This window comes from Carassius carassius, chromosome 2, assembly GCF_963082965.1.
Source record: "Carassius carassius chromosome 2, fCarCar2.1, whole genome shotgun sequence".
Lineage (NCBI taxonomy): Eukaryota > Metazoa > Chordata > Actinopteri > Cypriniformes > Cyprinidae > Carassius > Carassius carassius.
This window is the reverse complement of record NC_081756.1, coordinates 18383374-18411350: the sequence shown is the minus strand read 5'-3', so window position 1 is coordinate 18411350 and position 27977 is coordinate 18383374. Positions and strand designations below refer to the sequence as shown.

At 38.4% G+C, this 27977-nt stretch overlaps 1 protein-coding gene across 2 annotated transcripts; it reads right to left on the bottom strand.

Moving 5' to 3' along the window:
• Window positions 1-14: 14 nt before the first annotated feature.
• LOC132105412 (myotubularin-related protein 10-like) lies at window positions 15-27977 on the bottom strand. Of its 2 annotated transcripts, XR_009423951.1 has the most exons (17): window positions 27462-27977; window positions 26576-26636; window positions 15323-15459; window positions 14780-14852; window positions 12795-12937; window positions 8516-8609; window positions 7970-8117; window positions 5699-5786; window positions 5320-5408; window positions 4916-5046; window positions 4495-4564; window positions 4228-4298; window positions 3665-3837; window positions 3389-3559; window positions 2301-2489; window positions 1230-2169; window positions 15-1073 (listed from the first exon to the last, which is right to left on the bottom strand). XR_009423951.1 is itself a non-coding variant. In XM_059510495.1 (16 exons), the coding sequence occupies exons 1-16, from the start codon at window positions 27519-27521 to the stop codon at window positions 1567-1569; spliced, it is 2301 nt and encodes a 766-aa protein (XP_059366478.1). In that variant the 5' UTR covers window positions 27522-27977; the 3' UTR covers window positions 15-1566. The 2 variants fall into 2 exon arrangements, 1 of the variants encoding a protein (XP_059366478.1); XM_059510495.1 differs by having other exon boundaries at window positions 15-2169.

Sequence of the window (27977 nt, the reverse complement as noted above, 5' to 3'; positions counted from 1 at the left end):
AAGGCAGGTCTCCATTCAAAGGTGGCAATTCTTTTTATTTGCATGAAAATCTCAAAGAGCCAAATTTTGCATATTGCCTCACAAGGCTCCCCTGAGCTCACAAACAAAAACTAAGATTAAGAACCGCCATTGATCCTCTACACAGACACAACTGAGCAACCACGGATATCTAAACAACTGCCACACAAAGCTTTGGAATTAGTCAGCGTACTTCCATTCACACATCAGAGGGGAAACTCCTGTGATGCATTTTGTAGCTTTTTAATGACCAGAAAAAGGAACAGGTACACTGCAAAGAGGGCCCACAACAAAGCACAGAGGATCTGTACAATATCCCTGTTTAGGTTTCTTTGAATAACTGAATAAATATCAGAGCTGTTTGACAAATCAAACCACGCCATTAGAACAAACACAGTTTTCATACTCATTGCAGCACTACTGGTAAACTGGTAAACATCCTGTTAAAGAGTATCAGGAGAAAAGGATAAGTACCAGTTCTAGGAACAAGTAGTTAAGGAATATAAATTGGAAAATATAAAATAAAATACAGTCCCCAACCATAATAAAAATCTATAATTAAAAAGACTACGCATCAAACCAAGACAAACCAACGTTACAGTCACACTAGTAAAATAACTCTAAAGTTCACAGGTGCATTAGCAACAAATTGGAAATGTCTTTTCTGACAGTCAGATGCTGTTTGAGACACTGACCGCACTGCAAGCCAAATCAACCGGCTGACTGGCTTGAGCCGCGCGCGGTCAGTCACCTTCAGACAGCCAAGCTGTGCTTTAGAAAGACCGGAATCCAGCCAGCCCGACATACACCCATCTGTGCACACTTATTGCCTGCTATACAGGTTTACACCAATAAACCCTGTCAATTCCTATATCAAGTTTCACAATTTTGGTTATTGATTTTAATGCAGCTAGCTAACTAAAGTTAGACCTTACCAGAAGGTTTCAAGAAATCTCCAACGATGAATTTCAGGATTAAAAGCTAAAACATATGCACATTTTATACCATAGATTTAATTTATTGTTCTACAAAAACACTATATATTAATGATCAATCTGTCACATCAATTAATGCATTAGGTTTCAATAACCAGCGTTTATTAAACTTGGTTAATTTAAATTCTACATATACTGTACTCATTTGTATAAATTAGTAAAGGTATTATGAATAAACAATGATAAGAAAAACTGTTCATTGTTAGTTCAAGATACCTAATGCATTAACTAATGAGAACAAATTGAATCTTAATATGAAATATTACCAGTTCTACTTCCTTTCCAACTAATGCCTCAAGCCTCAAATTGAGAAATCTTAACACAGGAGAGGCAGTGTACGACAGATCCAAACAAATCCTAAGTCAGAATGATGTGCGATTGGAGCTTAATATTTAATATTGTGCAAAAAAAAAAAGAAAAATTTCACTGACTGACAACTCTCAACAGACTGTAAAAATGTCCAGGTAACTGTCAGTACCTCAAGCCTGCACATTCAAAATGAGAGGATCTTCCTGTTTGTCTGACCTCACAGTCCTATCCCAGCAGTCTGCCCTCAAAACGTCTCATTAGCCAGTGTTTCTGTAGAGAGCCAGATCTTGGCTCCGTTGAGGAACTTGCTAAGAGGAGTCCCCAGGATGCCAGGGCGACACAGGTTACCAACAGGAGAGAAAGGAAACGAGGAGCTGAGGTACTCTGGAGGAGAAGGGGTCTGGTGACAGGTCGAAGTCACCTTAAAGTACATTTTGCTGTGCTCCGCCTGCAGGTTTCTAGGGGTACTTCCTGCTCCTTTGTACTGCCTCAGCTGGCTCTGGAGCATTTCAATCTCATCTGTGAGCACTGAGAGCTTGTGGAAGGCGGTGATGGGGCCGCCCTGAGGAATCTGAGCCTCGGGAACCCAGCGCAGGAAGTAGAGCTTCCAGACAGAGAGGTGAGATGGGAGGAGCTGGGGGAGCAGCAGGCCCTGTAGGTCGACAGGATGAGAGAAGAAGTCCCGGATGAAGCGCTCCGATGGGGTCTCCTGCTGCTCCCGCACCGGAGACAAATCCGAACGGAGACGCAGCACGAGGGAGTTCCGGCGCGCCAGCGTGTCGTTTGGTCCAAGTGATCCATTTCGCAAAGCTGAGGGCAGACCCCGCAGCGGGGAACTGTAGTTTTTCTGAGGGAGTAGCAAAAAAATATATTCTATTCCTCAATCTTTTAAAAACCAATATCGTTTGCTGTTGACTGAAATGACTTAAGAGATAACAAAGTTAACAGCACACTGACAAGCAGAGATGGAGAGCTCACCTTGCTGCGTCTGTGTGTGAATGTCTTCACTGTGCCGTTCTGCACACAGGTGGCGATCTTGCCCACATACAGGGGATTATTAAAAAGAGTCTGGTCTTTAAGACTGAACTGTTGAGACCAGTCCCACACTGGAGGAAAGCGCAGAGCCTGGTCCTGCCCCAGGTGAATACTCTTACTGCTTGCAAAATCCTGAAGAGAGGAGCGGGAAAGAAGCAGACAGACAAAAAAAGGGAGACGTCAATTTAAAGAGTGATTTGATATGATATTACAATAACCTATTAGAAAACAGACGTCTTACACTTAAACATAAATTCATTGTAAGATAGCAGCTATACAGGGATTGGAGAATTTTTTTTAAATATAACATGCAATATTTATTTATTAGGGTGTTTAAGCACTATATGCCTCTAAGACACCTTCCAACCTTCTCAGAATAGATTAACTTTTAATTAGTCTCCAGCTGAATGTCGTCTAGCAAAATATTTGCCAGTTGCTTCAGAGATGTTAGACGAGAGAATCTGCTTCTCACTCATCTCCCTAAAACTGCCCACGGTGGTTTGATAATATTCCAATCATGTGATTGAGTTGGCCAGAGCAGATGTTGAAATTCATCTTGGTGCTCCAACTGTTCAGGTTTTATGATCATGACACCATCTTTTGTGCATTATAGCACTGGTGTCTGGGATTAAAGTTTTAGCAGCTGTGGCTCTTTCATGGATGTTGGTTTTGTGATGTTTTCTATTCTAATTTTTGGTGGAAATGTGATCTTCAAGGTAAATGCTGAGGTTTGCTGTCACTTTGCTGCAGTAGTTCGGTGTTGTTTGGGTACAGTCCTGCTTGGTGTTCTAGAATTTTACCCCAACTGACTTCAAGTTCTCGCCCAATATTCTTTTCACTGAAATCTTACTTTAGTGTGCCCAATCATAATGGTGTTATAGACACTGGAGCTAAACTCTGCAGGACAGTGGCCCTCCAGGACCGAAGTTGCCTATCCCTGCACTAGAGTATAACATGTTATATACAAAACATATATATTAATAATTATATACATTTAATTTAACTAGTTTAACTCAATTAAAGCATCTAACCCTGCTGTTCTCTGCTCTCTGTCGGGGGCAGTTGAAGAGGAAGGTGCTGAAGATGGGAACCCACATACTGTCCCCCAGCACTGTCAGGTACACCTCCGTGAACTCAAAGGCTGCTGGGTACTGATTCCACAGCTGCCACACACAGTCCAGGAACAGCAGGAACAAAGGAGACTGCAGAGAGAAACAATAGGAGCAATGAAAAAAAATCTTTACATATATGAAAGAAGTGGGCCACATGTACGGATCCTGGAATCCAACGGATATATGATGTCCTACCTCCTCTTTGTCATTCTTCTTCAGATGGTTGCAGCGGTCCAGGAACCGATGCCCAGCCATTACCCATTCCTTCTGGATCAGTCCCTGGAAGCCATGCAGACTCCTGCAGTGAGGATCGCACATCAGCTGCACCAAACAGGAAATCACACAACTCAGGTCCCGATCCTCGTTCTCTGTGCACACACATATAGAATAAAGAGGATCATTTATCACTTCACATAAGATTTACAATATATTACATTTGAGGTTAGATTTGTCTATAAGACACAACAGAACAATTAAAGGAATTCTTTACCCAAAAATTTAAATATGCTGAAAATGTACTCTTCCTTCAGGCATTTTAATAATTTCCAGCATTTCTTAAAGGGGGTGGGGGGTATGGGGTATATATAATATACCTGGTTATTAATAACTGCATTTTTGGCATGCTGATGACCACAGATAATTAGTTTCTTTGGTTTGCACTTGTATAATAAATATAATATAGTATAATATAATATCTAATATCTATTATATAATATAAAAAATCTGTATCAGAACTGTAGAAGGGCTTTTTATTTTACCTAGAAGTATGACAGGCACATTTCTGCTCTCCAGCATATAGACTATCTCAACTGCATGCCGTAGAAATGTTCTGTAAAAAAAAAAAATTCATACCGCACAGCATCAACATCTACAGACAGAATTGTTGAGACCTAAATAAACACCTGAGAATGGACAAACAGAAATCTATGCCTTGTTGCCAACATTTCTGGCACAAAAGACCTCCTGGCACAAGCTGAGAGATCAAGTATGATGACTGGTGACTAGTGAGTGTTTCTCAATCATACCTGACATACTCCATCCATCTTGAGCTCTCTAAGGATGACAGCCACTTCTCTTCAGACTCCTCGAAGGGATCTGCATATGCATATAAATACAGAAGCAAGCAGAAAGACACATTAGAGCCAATGCCGTTTCCACCTGGTATTTATTTAAATGGGTCTCCTGTGTGACCGTCTAGACTCCCTCCTCTTATTTTGTCACACTGTAGATTCTACAGGAGCGCCAAGTGCAGCAGACAAATATGACTAAATAAATGAAGCCATTACTCTACTTACAAGTAAGTGGGAAAGGAATCAAATGGAAATAATAAACATGGTAATGCCAGTAATTTGGACCGTAATCTGTGTAGCCTAGTAAGGATTTCCTACAGTTAAAGTCTTATTTGTGTACCGCAATCATCCCTTTCTCCAACAGGGTATTGATTACCTATAACACAAATCTGCCTCAGTTTAAGCAAAGCAGCCTGAATATCCTGGATGTTTGGGAGGTTTTTGTCCAAATCGGACTTGAAGACATCACTGCGGAGGGGGTGGCTCTTAGTGATGGCACTGGAAATCCTGCAGAAACACAGAGGATTCATTGTTTTCTGTCCGTATTGTTGAATCTGAGCAGATCAGAGCCCTACTGAGCTCAATCTGCCAAAAGATCTGAGATGATCAGACAGGCACAATCACAACTTCTGATAACTTTTCCCAAATCATGCTGTTCAGTGTATATTATCAGCCAAAAGAGATCTACTTTCTCACAATAGTACGACTATTGCTTAATTTCTGCTTAAAATGGTGGTCAAACCTAATTTCTTAATCAGCCTTTAGTTTTCTCTTTCTTACCGCTGCTCCACCTTCCTCTGCTGCTGTGGGTCACTGATGTTAGACATGCGGACCAGAGCGCTCCCACTGGGGTGATTCCAGCACCATAACTACAAACCAAAGCACACACACATAGAAATACAATTCAAATGTCTAATATGAGCCTACACATGGTTGACTCACAACTATTAAGTGCACATAAATCTACCAAGTAAGACTTTTAGGGTTTAAATAAAACCTTAAATAAGGTTTGTCATTCTGCGAAGTTTTTAACGAAGACACTAACTGGTGACTTTCTCTCTGAGTAAGAGCAAAACAGATTGGGGTAGTCAAAGTGATTTGTAGATTTCCTTCTCTCTCACTCCAAAACCAATTATCTAGCCAGGTAAATGACACTCACCGGGATACGCTGGGAGTAAAAGAAGCAGGCGTATTGCTTCAGATCCTGATCTGCTAGAGATACCGGAACCACAAAGAATTCTGGGAGACTGCAAACAACAGAAAAAGTAGTTAAATTTCACATAAATGGCTCTTGACCCTGTGAAGCACAGTCAAATATGTGATGCGTCTTTATGTCAGTATAATAAACACAAAGACCTGATACTGAACTGTGTGTGGATCAGTGAGATCAGTGCTTTCATTCCAGACAATTACTGCAGAAAGGACAACATACGATCCAACATTCAAGTCACCTTAACAATATTGTACATACTCATACCTGTGTTTCTGTCACATTCACTTGTTACAAGATTCAAGATTTTTATTCGTCATGCAGCAATGATCTTCAGCTTAAAGGGTTATTTCACCCAAAAATGAAAATTAGGCTGTGTTTTACTCACCCCCGAGGTATCCTAGGTGAATATGACTTTCTTCTTTCAGACGAATCGTAGTTATATTAAAAATTGTCTTTGATCTTTCAAGCTCTATCATTGCACTGAGTGGGTGTTGCATTGCTTCAGTCTAAAGCAAGTGAAATAAAAACCGCCCTTCCATGAACAAAGGATCATTTTGCATTACCTGGCAAGTCTCACATGGCTCTGGGGGTAAACAAAGGCCTCCTGTAGCAACTCGATGGGTTTAAGAAAAATATCCATATTCAAAACCTAATAATCACTTGAATCTAGTTTGCGCCAACACAGAAGCAGTTCCGGGAGCATGACACATGAGGTCAGAATTGCACATGCGCCAGTGAAAACCAATGTTTGTTTACAGGATCAAAAGAAACAAATGCCACGTTTCCACCGAGATTACCCAGAACAATTGTACCAGGAACTTTTTTCCCCAGGAACTATTTTCCCCCCTGAACTGTTGCTTTCTGTGTTTCCACCGCGGTCTAAATTACCAGGAAGATTAGGCAAATAGTCTGGTAACGTAGGTCTGCGCGCGTTTCTCAATACAAAGCACGGAAATTTTGGACTTGCATCCTCGGTAGTTCGGACTTCGCGTATTCGTCTCGGGAGTGTGATGTCTGCGACGACACAAATCCAGTAATTCTGCAAACAGCAGCGTACTCTATAACATCAGTCAGCTCGCCTTTTTCCTCATTGTGTATTTACAATAAAACGAAATAGGATATCAAACACCACTGCCTCCTTTCGTTTTCATTTAAAAATAATAATAACAGCAGAAATGTACTTAGTTCAGGGAAATCTAGGCTATATATATATACATATATATATATATATATATATATATATATATATACAATTTATTATTATTCAATGAAACGTTAACCACTAAAGAGACATCAGAGCCAGCGGCACATATCAGAATGTCTAGCCGAGGAGAGGCTGCTCTCAGCGGATACATGAGGACTGAGCTGATCCCGCTGATCGCGTGGAGCTCACAGTCTCCGAAATAAGCAAAACTAATTTTTAAATAGGCGCCGTCTTTATAAATAAACCACAGAGTTGAGTTTTAAACAACTACTTTCTTGCCTGAAATACTTTTAAAATTACATTTCATGACAATAAAAGTAATATTTTGAAAATGATCTGAATAAATGGTGGTTGAAATCACAATGCTGCGTGAACTCAACCAATCAGCAGGTATAGCACCCAAGTCCCGCCCCCGAAAGTTCCGGAACTTTGAAAAAATACCACCTCGCCAGCAGGGACTTTCTGAGGGGAATTTTTTTACCTGGAACTTTATTTAGTTCCTGGTTCCTGCGGTGGAAACAAACCGAGTACCATCCAAAAGTCCCTAGTTCCTGGGCAAAGCTGACCTCATACGTCATTCACCAGGAACTGCTTCAGTTTATAACTGTGAGCGCAAGCTAGATTCAAGTGATTATTACATTTTGAATATGGACATTTTTCTTACAAAAAAATGCATCAATTCGCTACATGAGGCCTTTGTCCACCCCCTGGAGCCGTTGAGTCACTTTTCTTTTAATGGAAAGTTGCTTTTCATTTCACGTCTTTTGGATTGATGCAAGCAACACCCGCTGAGTGCAATGACAGAGCTTGAAAGATCAAAGACAATTTATAATATAACTCTGACTGGATTCGTCTGAAAGTACAACGTCATATACACCTAGGATGCCTAGGGGGTGAGTAAAATGCAGCCTAATTTTCATTTTTGGGTGAACTAACCCTTTAAGGTGCTTATAATACAAGCTGTTTGCAAAATAGACCACAATTTACATGTAAATTCACATTTATAGACTTACCTGGGCGAGATGAAATAGCCTTGATTTATGGTACACACTCTCCATTCAGAGGCGCCAGTACGCTTGATCTCTCTGTCCCAGTCTGAGGAGCAGTCGAACAGGGGGGTCTGCATCCCCCCGCCAGGGTCAACACCATTTACCCGCTCACCTGAACAAACCACAAGTGTACATGTTCAAGCAGCAGTGCAGGGATGCTATATATATATATATATATATATATATATATATATATATATATATATATATATATATATAAATAAATAAAAGGCAGGATATATTAGGTTTGCATTACAAGCTCCTCTAATCAAGATCACGTTACATTCTGCCATTCTGTCACCTCTAAAACTACATTACAATACAGCCCAATAATAGCAGCTATATAAATCTTAATATTCATATTCATAACATGAGCACATTTTGTGGCAAGTCTTCTCATGTCCTGACTTGCAGGGAAACTGAATGTATGGACAGCTCAGCTCAGTTTGGCAGCTCTTTTGGAAACAGTGCTAATCATTTGCAGTCACGGCAGCACATGTGTTTTCTTACCTGTTGATCCATGGTATCGCTTTCCGACATATTCAAAGCCAAAGAGTAGCTGTGGGTCAGCAGGGTGGGAATAATGAGCGATGGCCAGGCAAACCTGTAAAAGCAAAACATATATTCACATGACACTGTTTCATTGCAATTTCCTCAGAAAACAGGAATGAAATTTCATTACAACAAATTCCTCCTCCTTTCGTCTCACAATACAACTGTTGACATTTACTAACAAAATGTTTCCAGACCAATTAAGCCTCAAATGAGAAATGTACATCTCTAATATTTCTGCCACTGGGAACTGGAAATCACCACCTGAAGTGCTTTATTTAAATTATAGGCACAAAACACTGCTAAGGTGGTTTGTCCCGAGCTGGTTGATATCCTCCACCCTCAGAACTACATGGTGAAGTTTGGAAATCTTTCTGTTATCTGCTTTCTTACAACACCTGTTTGTTAGTTCCTCCGTTTATTCCTTCAGAAGACCTTTTTTCTGGCACAAGTGTTGGATACAGGCATGGTAATATTCAACAACACACAGAGCTCAGTGCACAGAGCCAAAGCTAGGCTGGATTTTCACCTTTACGAAACTATCAACATTCCTCTTGCTGTATATTACATATGTCACAGAGTCTTCAAATAAACAAACAAATGTACTCAGGATGACCGATGTCCCACTTTGGATAGAAAGGGAGAGTTCACCCAAAAATTATAATTCTGTCATCAATTACTCTCCCTTATATGTTTTCATATAATTTCATTTTAAAGGTGTAGTTCACCCAAAATTTAAATTCTTCCAAACCCATAAGACTTCATCATCGAAACACAAAAAGATCTTTGTTATAAAACAATAGTTTTATGGATTTGCCAAAATTTCCATTTTTGGATGAACTATCCCTTGTATAAAAACAAGAATTGAAAGCCAGAAAACTCGTTCACGCTGAACCCGTTTTTGTATTCCACTGTACAAATGGTTTATTTTCTATATAAAAATGTGCTAGATGTATTAGAAGTATTTGACCATTGAGCCTGTGTATTTTGCAGCATCTTGTGTGACACAGTGTCATGGCACCCAAGTTAAAAGATGCATTTATTTTTATTCCACTGCTCTGCATTTCAACACAAAAACGCATTCTGAGTGAACGGCCCATAAATTTAGTGCTTCTCAAACAAAATGTATTGGCAAAAGGACAAGCCAGCAGTGTTTCTGCGAAGACTGGTGTAGGAAAGTCTAAAGAAGAAAAAGCTGGACTAGGGACAGAAGTGCTGGGAATTAACAGTGATGACTGTATAGACTATTGGCACATTAGGAATGTGAATTGAAAAGAAGCTCTGTAATTTCCAACTGGATATTATGAATTTATCAGTTGTTGTATTTGTTCCATTTCTTTTTTCCAAGTGTCTCTGGATTAATTCCACTCAGTAATTAGCCTAGCCTACAGGAAATGAAACATTAGAATCCAAAACACATTGAAGGAGTCTCTCTTTCACAATCCATATACAATATTTGACATTTACTTTCATTTTAATCCAATCAGAGCTGAGATGCCTAGAAGACTGCTCGCATCTTAGGCTCCTCCATAATGCTAGCACCAGAATATGAATAAGCAGTACGTGTTGCTACGGCTGTCCAAGGAAATGCACTCTACTTGCCCTTCACGTAAGCCCCATAGTTTAGCATTCACTGGCACTGAGGAACAAAAGCATCAGAGAAGCTCTGGAACGGAACTTCAGGGTAAATGCGCGTGTTTGCGAAGTGCTCAGAAAGTGAGAGCCGTGCTCAAAGGGCTTTTTGTTTCTCTTGTTTTTTGTGGTGCTTTTCTTGCCCCATTCTCCCCCTTCCTTCACACATTCTCGGGAGCTGGCAGACAGTTTAGAGCTGAACTCTGGCACCTCTTTTTTCTTCCTCCCCATTTACTTCACTCCTTCTATACCTCTAGTTACTCCCCTTGGAGTTTTGGCCTTGTATTTGGTGGGTAACTGCAGGTGAAAAGCTCGACTTCCTTCAGTCTTTTTCCAATTACTGAAAGGAAAACTCCCTTTTCCGCTTCCAAAAACATAAACAGCTCTAAGTGCAGCCTTTGAGATTCTAGTGACTAATAAATGATGACTAACAATCATTCCAAAGATGCTGTGGAAACCATTCATTTAGCTCTGAGTCATGCTATAGGAATGGCCAATCAGGGCTCGTTATACTGCAGGACTGACGAACAGGAGGCCGCTCTCCTCTTCTGACAGGGGCACAATGTGGAATGTTCATTTTACACAAAGTTCCACGTTGCCAGGCAACAGCAGCTGTTGTGAAGCAACAGGATGGGTTTGTAGACTGGTGTGAGTCACAGAGCTCAGAGTTTATGGTATGATCAGATCAGCTTGTATAAAGAGCTCTTTTTATCTGCTTTATGGAGCAGATGTATAACGGGAGGGAGAAACATTCCTCAACAGAACAAGCTTTATTTTATGAGGCAGAGAGCCACACTCCGATATGCTTCCCTGCAGTGCATTTTTTTGGTCTTTTAAGTCCACCATTGGGGAAAAGCAAAAATAAAAATATATAACTAACATTAGATATTAAGGGAAATTTTAGAACATAAAACTTCTTTTAGAACATCTGATTATCTTTTCTGTCAAAGAATTATTAAATTATGAAATCGAAAAATCAGATGGGACAGTATGAAAATAATCAAATTAAAAAAATACTAATAATAATATTACAAAATATACAGTCGTGGCCAAAAGTTTTGAGAATTACATAAATATTGGAAATTGGAAAAGTTGCTGCTTAAGTTTTTATAATAGCAATTTGCATATACTCCAGAATGTTATGAAGAGTGATCAGATGAATTGCATAGTCCTTCTTTGCCATGAAAATTAACTTAATCCCAAAAAAACCTTTCCACTGCATTTCATTGCTGTCATTAAAGGACCTGCTGAGATCATTTCAGTAATCGTCTTGTTAACTTAGGTGAGAATGTTGACGAGCACAAGGCTGGAGATCATTATGTCAGGCTGTTTTTTAAGATAAACTGATTATGTCAGTTTAGCAGCAAACATTTTGAAAACTAATATTTATGTAGTTCTCAAAACTTTTGGCCATGACTGTACAAACAGTTTGAGGTTGAGGTCTCACATTGAACGTTGTTCAATGTGAGAGGAACCAGTTCCTCCATTGTGAATGGCTGATTACACTGTCGACTGAATATTGCCAGACTGTATGGACTAATTACAAAGTAAACAACTCACCCATATGGATATTACAGAGTAATTACACATTTGAATCTAAAGGATCTTTGAGTAAGAATCTACCAGACGTCACTGGTTTGTGTCTCATCTATGAGGGGGTATAGCAGGAAGAGATGAATCGGACTCGTCATTACAGGTCTGCAGTGGGATCAGTGTCCACCAGACGGAGAAGGTGGATGAAAGCAATGCTGTCTAGGTAAAAAGACAAACTATAATCCACTCATCCTACAACCTCTCAGTTGGAAAGAGGAAGCAATGAGAGAAGAGACTTCCTGAAACACCACAGGCCTAGAGTTCTAGGAAAGGTTTTCTTGCTTAAGTAGGTTACTGTCAAAACTAAATTAAATTAATTCGCATAAAACCGCTTACACCAAAAGACTGACCACAGACCGAAATTAATACAACTCGTAATTCCACTTCATTCCAGGATGGGAACCATTAACATGTAGGAATTTCGGTCCCACTTTATATTAGGTGGCCTTAACTACTATGTACTTACATAAAAAAATAAGTACAACGTACTTATTGTGTTCATGTTGTATTGTAAAACACTTTTGCTGCTATTGAGGTGGGATAGGGGTAAGGTTAGGGAGACGGTTGGAGGTATGGGTAAGTTTAAGGGTGGGTTAAGGTGTAAAGTATGGGTCAACAGTGTAATTATAAATGTAATTACAGAAATTAAATACAGATGTAATTACATGTAGTTTTTTTTTTTTTAAATATAAGTACAATGTAAAAACATGTATGTACACAATAAGTACATTGTACTAAATTATTAATTAAAATGTAAGTATATAGTAGTTAAGGCCACTTAATATAAAGTGGGTCCGGAATTTCTTATACTTGTTTACAATTTTACTTCAGGAAAAAAAAACACCCAGATTTCAGCAGGGGGCCACAGCCAAACCCATAAACCCTTAATCCTGTCTCAGACTAATCCAACAGCACCTGGAACGCAGAGGTGTGTGAACATGTGCGAGTGTGTTTGAGTGCAAGAGGCTGTAAGTTTAATTATTTTGTGTGTGTGTGTGTGTTTGTTTTGTACCTTTTTAGCACTCTCGGGTCCGGCTTCATCAAAGCGGAATCTGATGATGCGGAAGTCTTTGCAGTAGAGGATAAGCTCAGTAGGGTTAAATTTCAACTTCTGATTGGAACCTAAAATCTTCTGCTTCCCCTTAAGATCATTCACTATTTAAAAAAAACATTTAAAAAAAGTGTTATTTGGGTTTTGTACGCATTACAGATAATGAAAGTAGATAAGAGTACATGTAATGATGGGGAGAATTGGGATTGGGATGTGGCAAGAGACAGACTTGCATGAACACTACAGTGTTATGTATCATAGAATTTGCTTACCACCAAGTTTACTAATGTCACTAATGGATTCTACACGTGCTAGTGAGCGAGGGAGTACTGTATTATCTGTATCATGAGCAATATGTATTACATAATATTCAGTCAAACAGTCTGAAGGCACAAGAAATCATGACTAGGTTTAAAGTAATAAATACAATAACAAACTGAAGTAAGTTCTCTTTCTCTGAGGTAATAAACAAGGAATACAGAAGTGCCAATTAAAACAACTTGTTTCATTTTTTACATTTGGAGTTCTGAAGAACATGACACTTTATCTTTACCACAGAATGAGTTCCTCTACTCAAGGAAGTACATCCACTAATGGGCTGAGAGAGGAAATGCTCACTAGATATCAACTTCACATTAGCAGAACTAGTTTACAGCAATATCACATTCACAGTCATGCCATTTATACATGTAGTGTAAAAAGCCTACTGTAAATCATATATTAAATCACAATCACCTTTTACATATCAGATTACTACATTACCAACATTACTACACAAGAACAATAAATTAATATTTTTTTTTTTTTCATTGTATTTGCATATTAACTGATGTAAACTTGTGACTAAACCTACTGAAGGCCCAATTGAAGAAAGAAATATGAGCATATATGCTGGAGCTTTCAGTCCTGTAATTAATATAGCATAGATAGCCTCCAAGGGCACTATCCCAGACTCCAGGGGTCACTCTGTGTGCCTCACTTACAGACTGAATCCTCAAAGAGCATGCAGTGGTTTTTTTCCTAAGCCGGAATCTCTTATAAAGGTCCTTTGTTAAAGCCACACAGAAAGACAGAGTAAAGAAAGGGGGAAAAGCAGGCTTCATCTGTTTAGCACAGCAATTCCACACTTGGGGGGCTAAGTCAGCAATGCGGGGAGTGCAAGGATCTAACACAAACAAGATTAATCGTGGCCAGGCTCAGGCAGCAGTCTGGCTGGATGAGCTCATCTACAGCTATGCTAAAAGCAGCCACCCAAACAGGTTCTGCAGCTCTGCTACAGCGTTGCATTTGTCCACATCACATCACATCACATCACGCGTGTCCAAGCAAACAGGGTTACAGTCAGTCATCTAGCACACATGACTCTTTTTGTTAACATAAATGCTGTAGAAGCTTATGAAAAGGAAAAAGGGGAACAGACACAGAAATAGAGAATAAAACTGAGCACTAAAGTACAGTAGAAAGAGAGATGGAAAACAAACAGAGTTAGAAAAGAAGGAAACCAATGACTCTGGAAGAAGGGCAGACAAGAGAAAGACAGAGACACACAAATAGACATTCTATATAAGTCTACATCGGGTCTGACCAGTGAGACGCCCCAAAACATTTTCATTTAGGCTATTGAAAGCATAAAAGCACGACTGGAGTATCATGAAGCAGTGTTTCTCAAATTGGGTTCTGAGGAGCCCCAGGCATTCATCTCATATAGCTAAGGCATCTATGGAAAATTTCTGAATTAATGAAAATGTGGACCATAGCTTAAAAAAAATAAAACAAAAAAAAAATACGGATGAAATCCTCTCTTTTAATTAAAACCAGGGGCGCCGGACAGGGGGTAATAGTGGAACAGAGTAACAAGGGCCCACCAATCGCGAATCCATCACCCCACTCCACTTCCACCAAAGAACGTGATTTTGCAATGTTTTACGAGTGTGCTGTTGAATTACCTGTTACTACCTGCTCCACGCAAGCCAGCGGGATATCATGCTCGCCCAAGAGGCGGTGGGTGCACTGGAATCTCTGTAAAATAATGAAACAGACAAGGATTCATTCATTGATTTGCTTTCAGTCTGTTTGTAGATGTTATCTAGTAAAGAGAACCTCATGAGCTACAGCTAGCCAGTGTGTGAACCAGTGTGATGGGTGACCTGTAATTAAGGACTGTAATAATGTACCTTCTTTTCCTTGTAAATCAGCTGATCACTGGTCGACTGAGGGAGATTATTAACATGTTTAACTTGACTTAACATGTGAGCTTGACAAGAATTGACAAGAAGCAATTCTTCAAATGACTCGGATAGAGTTTTTAAAAACTTAACAAAACATTTTTTTCTTTAAACTTTCAATTTGCTTTATATTTATCTTTTTTTAAAGTTGTGAGAACATAAAAAATTTGTTTTGTGTTTAATAATATTCTGTGCCATAATTACTGCTTATTGTCGCAGTCAAATCAAGTCAAAGTACTGACTCTCGGATAAGTCTGTGCTTACCTTTCGTGGCAAGGAATTATGGGAAATGAAGGAAACTTTGAAGTTAGTACACACAAGTTTCCCCCAGAGGTCATCCTGACAGCTTTCTGCACCGATGCACTTCCTTACAAAGTTAGCCTCGTTCACAATTATTTCACCTGTAAAGAGGGAATAAGGAAGTGAAATTTAGAGGAAGCTGAGCAATGGATGATTAGCTCAAATTTGAACTCAATTTAAATATTAAAAACATACATTAAAAGGAACGCTTGGTACTTGTTTGACAAGTATTGTTTTTTTGTTCTATACTCCACTCTAGTGTGTGTCCATATTCTTCTCTGCTAACACCATCAAATGTTTAAGAGCTAAACCGAAATAAATGACACTACTGTGATATATTTCCATGCAATAGACAGGAGAAAAACTTTTCTTTTTTTTTTTGCCAAACAAACAAGCTGTAATCCTCCACAATACAGCAGCAGTTTCTTATTTCAGTTTCAACTTCTGGATTGCTGACCACTTGGGTAACACAAACTTGACCCTCTTCCGAATGGCTTTCCAGGGAAACCCCTCTCTTATGACTCTCCTTTCATGTTGGAAGAAAACGATGCCCTATTAAAAGAAATGACCTGTTGTGCTGAGTCACATAAACTTTCACCACGTACAGAGTGTGCATACGCATGCTGAGAATCCTGAACGGTTACACAAACAGGAAAAGAGCACAAGTTCATCAAAGTCAGTTGTACCAGGAAGAAACCCAGGCTTTCAGAATACAGAAACATCAGGTTTTTGGACAGTCACAAAAACATTGTGTTTGCATTAATAATACTCACTAATACCAGCATTCTAGTTGATAAGCTGAGCAACTAAAGACACATACATGGAAAAAAAGACACCCATATTCTGCTTCATCCTAAACATAGCACTTCCTCTCTAGCTCTAAAGATCATCAAGAGACATAAATAGGCAAAAAATTACCAGAGATTTGTGTATATTGGAGAAGAATAATCAAGTTGTGAGAGGAAGAGTGAGTGAGAAGAAACTCCAGCTGTGAGCACTCGGTGTGTGAATGTTTGTCTCACAGCTGGGCCTGTTTCAGGGGTTACTGTAGGGCAGGGTGCAGGCTAGCTAAGATGGAGGTTGGGACCTGCGAGAGCATTTGCAACTCAGGCACGTTTCTGGTGAACACTTCACTACATGCCAAGCCACTAAAACAGTAGGTCAGCCAGCTGATTTTCAAACAAAAACAATTAACCTATGACTACACCTGCTTGGAATCTGAGCCCACAGAGTTCTGGAGTTTTACGAAGTTCAGCAGTTTTACAAAGATTCTGAACATCATCAACTACTTGCATATTTATCTCTTAAATATTTTGGTTAATCTGATAATGCTTTCATTTACTTGTGTCATCAGTTGAACATATTTGACACCACAAGACCCACAATCTTTATTACCCATCTTCTCACATATTCACACAGGCACACAACCACTCGCATATTTCAAACAACTTCCTCTTCCGCTCTACAAGCAGCCTGGCCTGTAAATGGCCATGACTAGTATCAGTGTGTGTCTGATCACCCACTGCTCTACAGGGATTAACCAGCAGCTCATCCTCTCTGATCTACCAGTACACAGCAGAAGATCCATCCAGACTAGGGTTGGGAATCGTTAGAAATTTTCTGGTTCCAATTCCGGTTCCGGTTCCACCTAACGGTTCCGGTTCTGATTCTGGTTCCATTAAAATCATTAAACAATTATTAAGAAATAGTGGTAAGGAAAAATGCACAATACTCAACTACTCAATGCTCAATACTGTTTATTACTTACTGTCAACTTAATTTAAAAGTTGGCAATGTCAAAATGCAACATATAACATATATACCCCCAGTTGGGGGTTCGATGCCTTGCTCAAGGGCACCTAAGTCGTGGTATTGAAGGTGAAGAGAGAAATGTACATGCACTCCCCCCACCCACAATTCCTGCTGGCCCGAGACTCAAACTCACAACCTTTCGATTCCAAGTCCGAGTCGCTAACCATTAGGCCACGACTTCCCTTATTACAGTGTAAAGATCTTCATAAGTAGGGTGGGGTATTTTTAGAAATTTTCTGGTTCAGCTCCTGGTTTCATTTAAATGAACTATGATTTTTACTATTTTACCTTCACTGAATGTAGCGTTGCTGGAAGGTAGTAAGTAATGTTGAGTTGCTAGTCCATCCATCAGCATGTGTTTAAGTTGATGTTTTTTACACTATCAATAACGTTTTGCTTTTCAAGCAGGAATAAGCTTGTTGGCCAAATAGTCCCTTGAGGGCTGAGACACTTGTTAATTTCCCTTAATTAATGAAATATAACGGTTCACACTCCCCATAAAGTCCCTATTTTACAAATAATAATGCAGTCAGGAGATGGTGTGATGCAATGAGTGGTTTCCACATTTTTAAACATTTAAAATGCATTAAAATAAATATTTTCTATCACTTTGTTTATCACTCTTGAAATGACCTGTACACTAAATAATCTAACCCTCATTCTTGCATAACAATAGCAGTGTATTTATTTAGTGGTCCAAGTTGAAGCCAGTATGTATATTAAATGACAATATGGGACAAATATAATGCAATTTAGTGGTGGCAGGTGCAGCGCGCTGCTGTTAGATGTACAGTCAGACAAAACGATGTGCACAGTTATCACAGTTATCAAAGGCACGAGTGCACATACAGTCGTGGGAAACAATGTGTTCGGCAATTAAAGACGGGACAGCGCAATGAGTCTGTGGAATGCGCGTCATTGGAATCAATGTGCTCAGTGATTAAAGAGACAGGGAAGCATGTCTGTTATTCGGTTCGTGACATCCTTTACGGCAGCAGTTCTCAATTCCAGTCCTTGCGCCCGACTCCTCTGCATATTTTGCACATTTCTCCTTGTTAACACACCTGATTCAGATAATCAGCTCGTTAGAAATGAACTCTGTGCATGAACTGTGTTCCAATTGTTCATTGCTCCCTACTCCCTGAGCAGGGGAAATCTGTTGAAGTTTACTTCACATCGAAACATGCATTCACTGGTTTGTGCTGTGCACCGTCTTTAAACATGGACAACTGTGACATCATAAACCTCTGGTTCTGGTTCTTTTCAAAGAACAAAACGGTTCCCATCCCTAGTCCAGACTGCAGATGAGAAGGAAATGCAGATGCACTATGAATACAGCCAAACAAGGTCACATTGAAACACTTGTTCGGTGGTTAAACAATAAACAGCCAGTGAAGATCAGTTTATAAAAGAGAATGGTATCACATCTCATTGCACAATACTTTATATTGTGTCTTTATCGCATACATTACTAATCAAATTCTTTTCTTTTTTTTTTTAAAGAAATGAATACATTTATTCAACAAGGTTGCATTTTTCATCAAAACTGACAGTAAAGACGTCTGTTATTCAAAACATTTCTATTTTAAATAAATTTACTTCTTTTGAACTTTCTATTTATCAAACAATCAAGGCTTAATAATATATATATATATATATATATATATATATATATATATATATATATATATATATATATATATATATATATACACACACATATACTGTATATACACATATATATATATATACACATATATACACACACACACACACACGCACACGCACACATACAGTACAGACCAAAAGTTTGGACACACCTTCTCATTCAAAGAGTTTTCTTTATTTTCATGACTATGAAAATTGTAGAGTCACACTGAAGGCATCAAGGGCTATTTGACCAAGAAGGAGAGTGATGGGGTGCTGCGCCAGATGACCTGGCCTCCACAGTCACCGGACCTGAACCCAATCGAGATGGTTTAGGGGTGAGCTGGACCGCAGACAGAAGGCAAAAGGGCCAACAAGTGCTAAGCATCTCTCGGGGAACTCCTTCAAGACTGTTGGAAGACCATTTCAGGTGACTACCTCCTGAAGCTCATCAAGAGAAAGCCAAGAGTGTGCAAAGCAGTAATCAAAGCAAAAGGTGGCTACTTTGATGAACCTAGAATATGACATATTTTCAGTTGTTTCACACTTTTTTGTTATGTATATAATTCCATATATAATTCCACATGTGTTAATTCATAGTTTTGATGCCTTCAGTGTGAATCTACAATTTTCATAGTCATGAAAATAAAGAAAACTTTTTGAATGAGAAGGTGTGTCCAAACTTTTGGTCTGTACTGTATATTCACATATATATATATTTAACCAGTACCACTGTTGTCAACACTGATAATAATGAAATGTTTCTTGAGCATCAAATCAGCATATTAACAAGATTTCTGAAGGATCATGTGACACTAAAGCCTGAATAAATTACATTTTAAAATGTATTCAGATAAAAAAACTGATATTTTAAACTGGGACAATATTTCACAATATTTTTATTATTTGTATTATTAGTACTGTATTTTTAATCAAATAGTTGCAGTCTAAGTGAGCATAAGAGACCTCTTTCAAAAACATGATGTCGATGGTTTGACATTTCAGAAATGCCAACACGTGACACGAGTACACATCATAGCCATGCCATTAATAATACACACTTGACATCAAACCTGATTAAATGACCTAAGACCTACGTTAAAGGCAGTCTGCACCTAAAAATAACAGCATTAAATATTTAGGTATGATCATGTGATCAGGCTTCCTGTGTTTACATCCTGTTTGAAAATGGGTGATTTTGCAGCTAGTATATTTCATCAGTACACTTTGGGTTGTGTTTTTTCTTTGAATTCGAACAAGAATAGAGCAGAGTTAAAGAGTAAAATGATGTCTATGACTAAGGCAGAGAGAAAAGATGATGATGAAAACGTCATAGGACAGGGTGCTCTTAAGGACGGATCGAGTTTGGCACAGGAATTCTCTCGCTGCATTGTGCTGCAAAAGTTACACGTAAATGGATCGGAGCAACAGAGAGAGAGAGAGAGAGAGAGAGAGAGAGAGAGAGAGAGAGAGAGAGAATGTGTGCGTGGTAGGACTCGCAAAATCGCTAGCCCAACATCCCGGGGCTATTGTGTCTTCCAGTCAGGCTACCAAAACATATCATCCCCCTGCCTGACGGGCTATCTTTAATAGAGGGTTCCTGCAGGTCCTTAAAAGTCTTCAATGTAGTGGTTTCAAATTTAAGGCCTTAAAAGTCTTGAAGGTGCTGTATGTAGGATTGACAGCGAGTGGTTGAACTAGGTATTGCAGTCCAAATTCAAAATATTGGAGGGGGATTTTTTATACCAAGCCCCTCCTCCTCAGACTCCTCAGGTTGCCAGATTGACAACACCAACAGGAACGAATGCACTTGACAATTAATGAAATGAAATACGCTTTGTTTTCCGTCAACTGGCAACCCGGGGTGCTGGAATACAATTGGGTAAACTGGCAGTGGGTGGGTTTCACAAACCAAAACAGAGACTGACATTCCGGTCCGGAACGCACATTTTCAAAGGAGAATTACTGACTGTAGCATTATTTTTCAGATAAACAAGTGTGTTAGCACATATGGTATTTTTATGCTATAGTAGACTAAAAAACTTACATACAGCACCTTTAAATTTGATATAAGAAAAGTCTTAATTATAACTTCAAGATTTCTTCCATTTAGGGATAGAAAGACAAGAATAGCAATACAGTTTAATGTGATGATAAAACTTCAAAGGCTGTGATTTCATGGAAGAAAATTGTGCGCTCCATGTTTTAAAGTCAAAACACAGTGCGGGTGTTTTATATGAATGCATATCTGAAGGGAAACGACTGTCTTCAGAAAAGTGTTGATGGCATTTTCATTTCATCTTTCCTTTAAAGCCTGATAAAGCAAAGTAGGGATAATTGCAGGATGGAGCAATGGGCGTGATGAAAGGTCTCAATGATTGGTCGGCAAAGCTGTCTGTCAAGGTGTCGGGGTAGGTATTCACCTTTCGGCATGTCCATTGCTCCAGGCTGCAACTCCCCATCGATAAAGCAGCACTTATGAGCACAGCACTGCTTTGTGTCCAGCCGTTACTGGGGAAACCACTATAACCACTATTCTGTTGTTTCAAAAGCCCCGGCTATTAGCAGAAAAATAATTTGCGTCACTAATAATTTTACAGATCAGTGGTTTGCTTTTTCAATAAGCCCGTCTCCTGTTTTTGCTTAGAACACAGCGAAAATCAGCTAATATTTTATACAGCAAACATGCAGTGTTGTAAATGTGAAAGAAGCTAATGTGCCTTCTAAAAATGTAAACAATGAAGACACAATATATATGTAATAATTTATATGCTGATTTGACTCATCCCTTTTCTTAAAATGCTGGAATGTGATGTTTATCATTTAATAAGGTTTTTTGTTTTTGTGAAAACCTTTATCTGAACTGCAAATCATGTAATTTGCTGTTTAATGTTATCATAGACATTGCCCTACCCCGCTCATATATTCATTTTATTTGTGCAGTTCTAAAAAAGGCTCTGAAAAAGCCTTAAATTGATTTTTTTTAATCCTGCAGATACCCTGTAAATAGTGAAATAAAATGAATTCCTTGATATTTTTATTTTGGAATTTAATTATTTATTTTTTGACTACTTTGCCATTTTCTTTCATATTTGGGCTAGTTAAATTCATCTCAGTCTACCAAAATCTGAAGAGTGGTCGAAGGGCTACCAGGGATTTTGAAATTTTGCAAGACCTGCATGGGTTTGTAAAAGAACACCATTCGTGAGACAACGGCCATGTTTTGTAGAGTAGGGAGTGGTGGAGAGATTTAAATGGAGCAGTCAGTAGGAGGTCAGTCTGAATGGATACATTCTACTAAAATGTCACCACAGACACAACTAAACCCAACCTCAGAGTATGACAAAGACAAACTTTATGTCTATTTTCTTTACATGTCTGCAAACATAAAAATCCAATATTCCTGAATATCTATTTTTAATAATGTACATTTAATGTGATGCAGAAATTGCTACGATTTTTTTTAGATATATACAATTTTTTTTTTAAATCTGCTATTTATTGTAATACAACAAATGAGAGTGAGTGAAAAATAAAAACTTTTTTGATATTGAAAAAAGTGATATTGTGGTCTCAAAATCTTAAAGATGTCTGTCACATACTGCCAAGCTGACAACACAATTCATGTGACCGCAAGCGTTATATTTGTGTCCACAGTTATAGATAGATCAACCAGTAACACTACTCTTTAAAAGTTTTTTTTTTCTTCTACAGAATCTGAATGGTAGCATCTGCTTAGTCAACTTGTGCTGGTTATGAAAAAAAACAGCCATATTTCAACAGGCAATAAGAAGCTTGTAAGGGAACCCTTACTTTGATATTCTAATGTACATTGGTGTACACTAGCAAGAGTATTCAAACCTCTGCAATTACTTCACCAAACCGTGTGACACCCTACTATCAGCACAGTCCACAAAATACAGTGACAAGTGAGGTTTTGTTTTAATTTCAGATGAGGAACTAAAAAGTGCACAGCACATCTATTTTGGAAAAGGGAAGGACCATGTTATGTGGCTTAATTATAAGGAGTGAACTCCTAAACACAGATTCCTTCCCCAGACACCACAGCACTAAGTCGCCTTTCTATTTGTTTCCCAACACTTCGAGGAACAGAGAAACTGTCTGGTTGCATTTAGGGCTGCAACTAACGATTATTTTGATAATCGATTAATCTGTCGATTATTTTTACGATTAATCGGTTTATGTACTTATATTTTAGTTTTTCCCATTTTTTCCCCAAGTATATTATTAATAAATGGTCTTTATCCTTCAGCATAGATTTTTAAGAGATTTTAACCATTTTGCACTGTCATATCCTCATCAAAAATATACCTGGAGTTGTTTTATTGTGTTAGTAATCCTTTGTCGAACTCTTCTGCAATCAAAACACTGACCCATAATCTAGCAAATTTCACAAGGAGATTTCAAATAATGTTTTCACCATGGCAGTCCTTAGAGCTCCTAAAGTAGTTTAACATCCCGAACAAAGCTTATTAAGGAATCTTTCAGAACATATTTTCATGAAGAATAAGGATAAAACAGAATAAAATTGCAGTGCATTGTATTTTATTATTTACTGGGAAACAGCTTTATAGCTTTTGCTGTGAAATTGTAAACAATCCTTCGAAAAAAGTGCCAATGGCATGAAACCTGAATGGAACTCACAATTTAAAGTAAAATCCATCAGAAGGTTGTCCAGAAAAAAAAATTGGACACACACCAAAAACCTGCTGTGTGAAAAAGAGCAGTGAATACTTAGGAAAAAAAAGTGCATTTCAAATATCTTTAAACATTTACCTCTCTCATTCAGTCATAATTAGGCTGCACGACTGAATTATGAACTGGTAAACGACAAACTGATCACAGAACATGTTTGTAAAGCTTTAAATGTTAACTGTTAAAAAGCAATGTTATCAGCTTTTACGACTAAACATTTGCAAACAACATTGTACTGGAGAATCTGCACAAATGAAAGTCTTAGGGGCCGTTCACAAATCGCGCCTAAAAACGCGTGGAAAACGCTAGGCACACCGCTTTCTCCTTCTTTCCAAAGCGCTCGGGCAGAAGCGCCCCTGAGGCGTCTGCCTTTGCTAAGCAACCATGACGTGCTCTCTCCTTGAAGACACGGAAATTTCAGCAAAGGATAAATGGATTTGCAGCTCAAAAAATTGCTTGCAGTAGCTCTGCTACTAAATTTATTTCAAAATGGGAATCCATATACAACTATGATCAGCTGTTCCTTTCATCTTGACTGAGCTTTTAACGTTGTTACGGGAAAGGATTAAGCTGATTGGTTAGTTCTTGTCACATGACCCGCGGTGCGCTTGCGGCATTCTGAAAAGTTGAAATGTTTTAACTCGATGCGGTGCGGTGTTGGAAATAACGAACTTGAGCGTGCAAAAGACTAACCTCTTGATTTAGCAAACATGAAACTAGTTTTGAATGCGTTAAATAAACAGAGGAAATGAGTGAAATAAGTTGCTTTATCAATTTATCTGGTGTTTGCCTACAGATCAACCACTAGCTCTGCTCTCCTGAACCTCAACTACTTTAGACTCTTCAGAAGCTTACCTTCTGCAAAGAGACACTACTTTCACCGACCTATACCTTCACTGTACCAAGCTGGTGGAATGGCTTGTCGAACACAACCTAAGTCTTTAGCCATTTTCAAAAATGTAAATGCAAATGAATACTAACACTTTCATTCTATTATTTTCCTTTAATAATTATAAAAAAACTTTTTTAATAGCTTAATTTGATAGCTTCTATCGTCCTCTCTGTAAGCGCTTGCTAAATTATTAAATGTAGATGAAAAGGTAAATTTTCTCAATGTTGCCATAGAAGCAACACATTTTTGCATTCTGCACAAGAGCTTATTTTAAAGGGATCGTTAACCCAAAATTAGGAAAATCTTTCATTTTTTACTCACTCATGTTGTTCAAAACCAACATGACCTTCTTCCATGGAAGACACCATGCACTGTTCACTCTTTTCCATGCAATTACGAAGAATTCAGAAAGCTTCAAAAAAGTCAAAAACACATGAAAAGAATCATAATATGTAAATATGTCCAGATGAATGTAGAAGTAGCCTCGATGTTTCAGTCACGATTGGAGTGTTACGGTTCATAATGCTGGTCACAGCTATTCTCATGTTAACCTTATAAGAAAAAGATTATGAGTGAATAATAACTTAAATTCTGGTCTGTTTCTCACTCAAAGCTATTGATTGGATTTAGAACACATGGCATATAGAGAATAAGGCGTAATGTCCATCTTCTTATGACACATTTATGTTGACTTTGCATCATTTTTTGAAGTAGCTCAAATCCCTAGAATAGCAACCGGTGCATTTTATTTTTTTTAAACGTTCCACAGAAGATTCAACATGAGAGAGAGTCACTGATTTTTCAAAGAATCTCAATAATATCACCTTAACCTCACATACTTGTTCTATTTACAATTCACAAATCAGGAAGCGTGGCATTAAAATGCCGTCTAGAGGAAGCTGCATTGTAGACCTTCTGTTAACACTTCAGCTGGCATCAAAACCCAAACACAACAAACCATGGCAGATCACAGGCTCTTTATGCAAGGCCACGCATAAAAAATTCAGAGGCTGCACAAGTGCAGGAAACAGGCCGGATAAGATACTGTTCTGTATACAGGAAGGACCTCTGTGAATATCATTTTCAACTGATTACTCAAGATGCCCACTACATCATTTCTGTTTCTCTCTCTCTCTCGCTGTCACAAACACTTCTCTCCTGCCAAATAAAAAAAAAACTCACAATAGCTGAAGATGATTGGTGGTGCAACGGTAAAATAGAGAAAAGGGCAAAAGCCAACTGATTGCTATGGAAACTAACAGGCAGCCTTCTGTTGATTGATAATGTACCAAAATGTGGCAGATTGAACAGCAGGGTGGGGGGGGGGGGGGTGGAAACAAGAACCACCAAATTGTTAAAATTACATTAGTTTTCATTTAATAGAGGCTTTCTGATCTAAAATGATTAAATGTATAATTTACAAAAGCAATCCTACAATGCAATTAGTAACTATATTATAGTCTAGCAATGCTACACTTAGCTAGTTGAACAAGTAAGCTTAGAGTTGATGAAACTGAACAAATACCAGCCAGCTTCGATCAGATTCAGCGGGTTCAGAAAACTTGTTATAAATGTTACAGTCAGGTCAGGGTTTGGTCCAGAGTTTATGATTAACTTTGGAGCATGAGCAACTTTGAAGTTTGGCATCTGAAAGCGTTCGCATGGAGAGCATCAGCTTGATTCAATTCCTCTGAGAGAGTCAGCGCAATTCTATTCTCTTCTGAAGATTAAGAAATTGTTGAAAATATCATGAATTTAAATGGATGTTAAAAGGGAGAAAATATACTGCTGCTGCCACAAAAGCTTTTTATATTATAAAGCTTGTATTTATATTTTAAAAAATGTGGTGAAAATTGCTTATGTGTAATACATTAACTAATTTCAACACATTTAATGAGTGGCTATGCGCTTCTTAATTGCTTTACCTGTGAACTGCTTTAATTTTGGGGAAGAAATACAGTGAGTGACTTTTACTGCATCAGTTAGATGTTATTTTTCTTACAGCTGATCTTATGGTGACAACTCGCACAAGTAAAACCAATCGATCTTCTCGAACCTGAAAAAACTGAATTTGCCCAATTTAAACTCCAACTTATCTGAGTAGCCACTGAAACCAGCTGTGAATGTGAATGTTTCTGAAAGTCACTTACCTGGTAGAAGTTTTGCTTCTAGCTTCTTGATGGGCAGAATAGGACTTTTCTTCAAGTCAGTCTGTGTGAAACATTAAGAACACTTAAAAGTCACCTGACCTGTTGCAGGTATGCAAGACCTAGATCTTTACACTTACATGTTTCTCTTGACCACATGGCACAGAATCTAATTTCAACACATTTAATGAGTGGCTACGCTCTTCTTCATTTTGTCATTTGTACTGAATATCAGCATTTGTTCATATAAACAAAGGTTCCCGTCAAAACAGTTAACTGATCTAATTATGTTTGTCTGAAAAATAGTGATCTGTGTGTTGAATATCAAAGTTTTTTTTGTCTATTTGTTAATGAAGAATTTGACAAATGTTTTTAGATTTGTGGAGTAAAAACTATTGTTTTATTTTGAAATGAAAAGATAAATTAGAATCTTTGGGTTAGCATGTTGTTTCTAGTGCTGTAATGTTTTTTTTTAAGTAACAATTACAATTCTTGAGGTCATTATCCAAAACTTCCATGAGTTAGATGTACATGTCAGATTAATTTACTTTATTAATAACACACTGGCTGATGAATCATCATCATCATCCTGCACATGTTAAATTAAGATCTAAATATGTTACAAGTTAAAAGTAAATGCACATTGTTCTTAAAGCAGGGAATCCTGCCCCATCTTCATACATGTAGTGCTGTGGCCCAGTAAACACTGACACAGCTGAGAGTTACGAAGGATACCACTATCAAACCCAGTGAAGGCTTAAAAGTCGTCCAGATGTCAAACATATGAGGTGACAGAGTTTCCTTAACATACTTACACAAGTGCAGAATAGTTTAATAAACAAGTATGACGACTTTGTTTTAGCTGCTAGCATGTTAATGTCTCACTCACCTGAAGTGGAGGAAGATAAGACTTAAAAGTCGGCTTCGTTTGTTTACCGGAGAACATCATTTAAACGGGACAACACAACAAAAATGTGAACTGTGAATCCATATAAAAGCAGCTTAAAACTCTTTCAAATGTAAGCCAGACTGTCTTGGTTTACTTCAGAGCAATAAATCCAGAGTTTCTTCAGTAGACACGCATAGTTTCCATAAATGCAAAAGCAGTATTTAGTCTACGCTTTGCATGCAGTAGTATCTCAGCTGGAGCTGGTCCGTCCCGCTCAAGTCTCTTCGTTAGCGGCTGTCACACTCAAACTTTCACTACTTTGGCTCCCCGCTGTAAACATTCAGCTCATGCTCAGTCTTCTCGTGTGAATCAACAGTGTGAGTGAGTGTGTGCGAGCCCTGTGCTGGTGCTGCAGCAGACGGGTGCAGTCCTAAAATCCGCCGTCCGTTTTCAGTTCAGCCATGTTTATTAAAGGAGGAATGGGGAGGTGCAGCGTGCTTGAGCTCTGGACCACAA

Bases quoted from the DNA above. Each gene is read 5' to 3' on its own strand.
- LOC132105412 (XM_059510495.1), bottom strand. From the start codon at position 27,521: ATGATGTTCTCCGGTAAACAAACGAAGCCGACTTTTAAGTCTTATCTT. The intron at 26,637-27,461 runs GTGAGTGAGACA...TGTTTCACACAG, and splicing joins CTTATCTTCCTCCACTTCAG to ACTGACTTGAAGAAAAGTCC. The intron at 4,565-4,915 runs GTAATCAATACC...ATGCATATGCAG, and splicing joins GAGGCAGATTTGTGTTATAG to ATCCCTTCGAGGAGTCTGAA.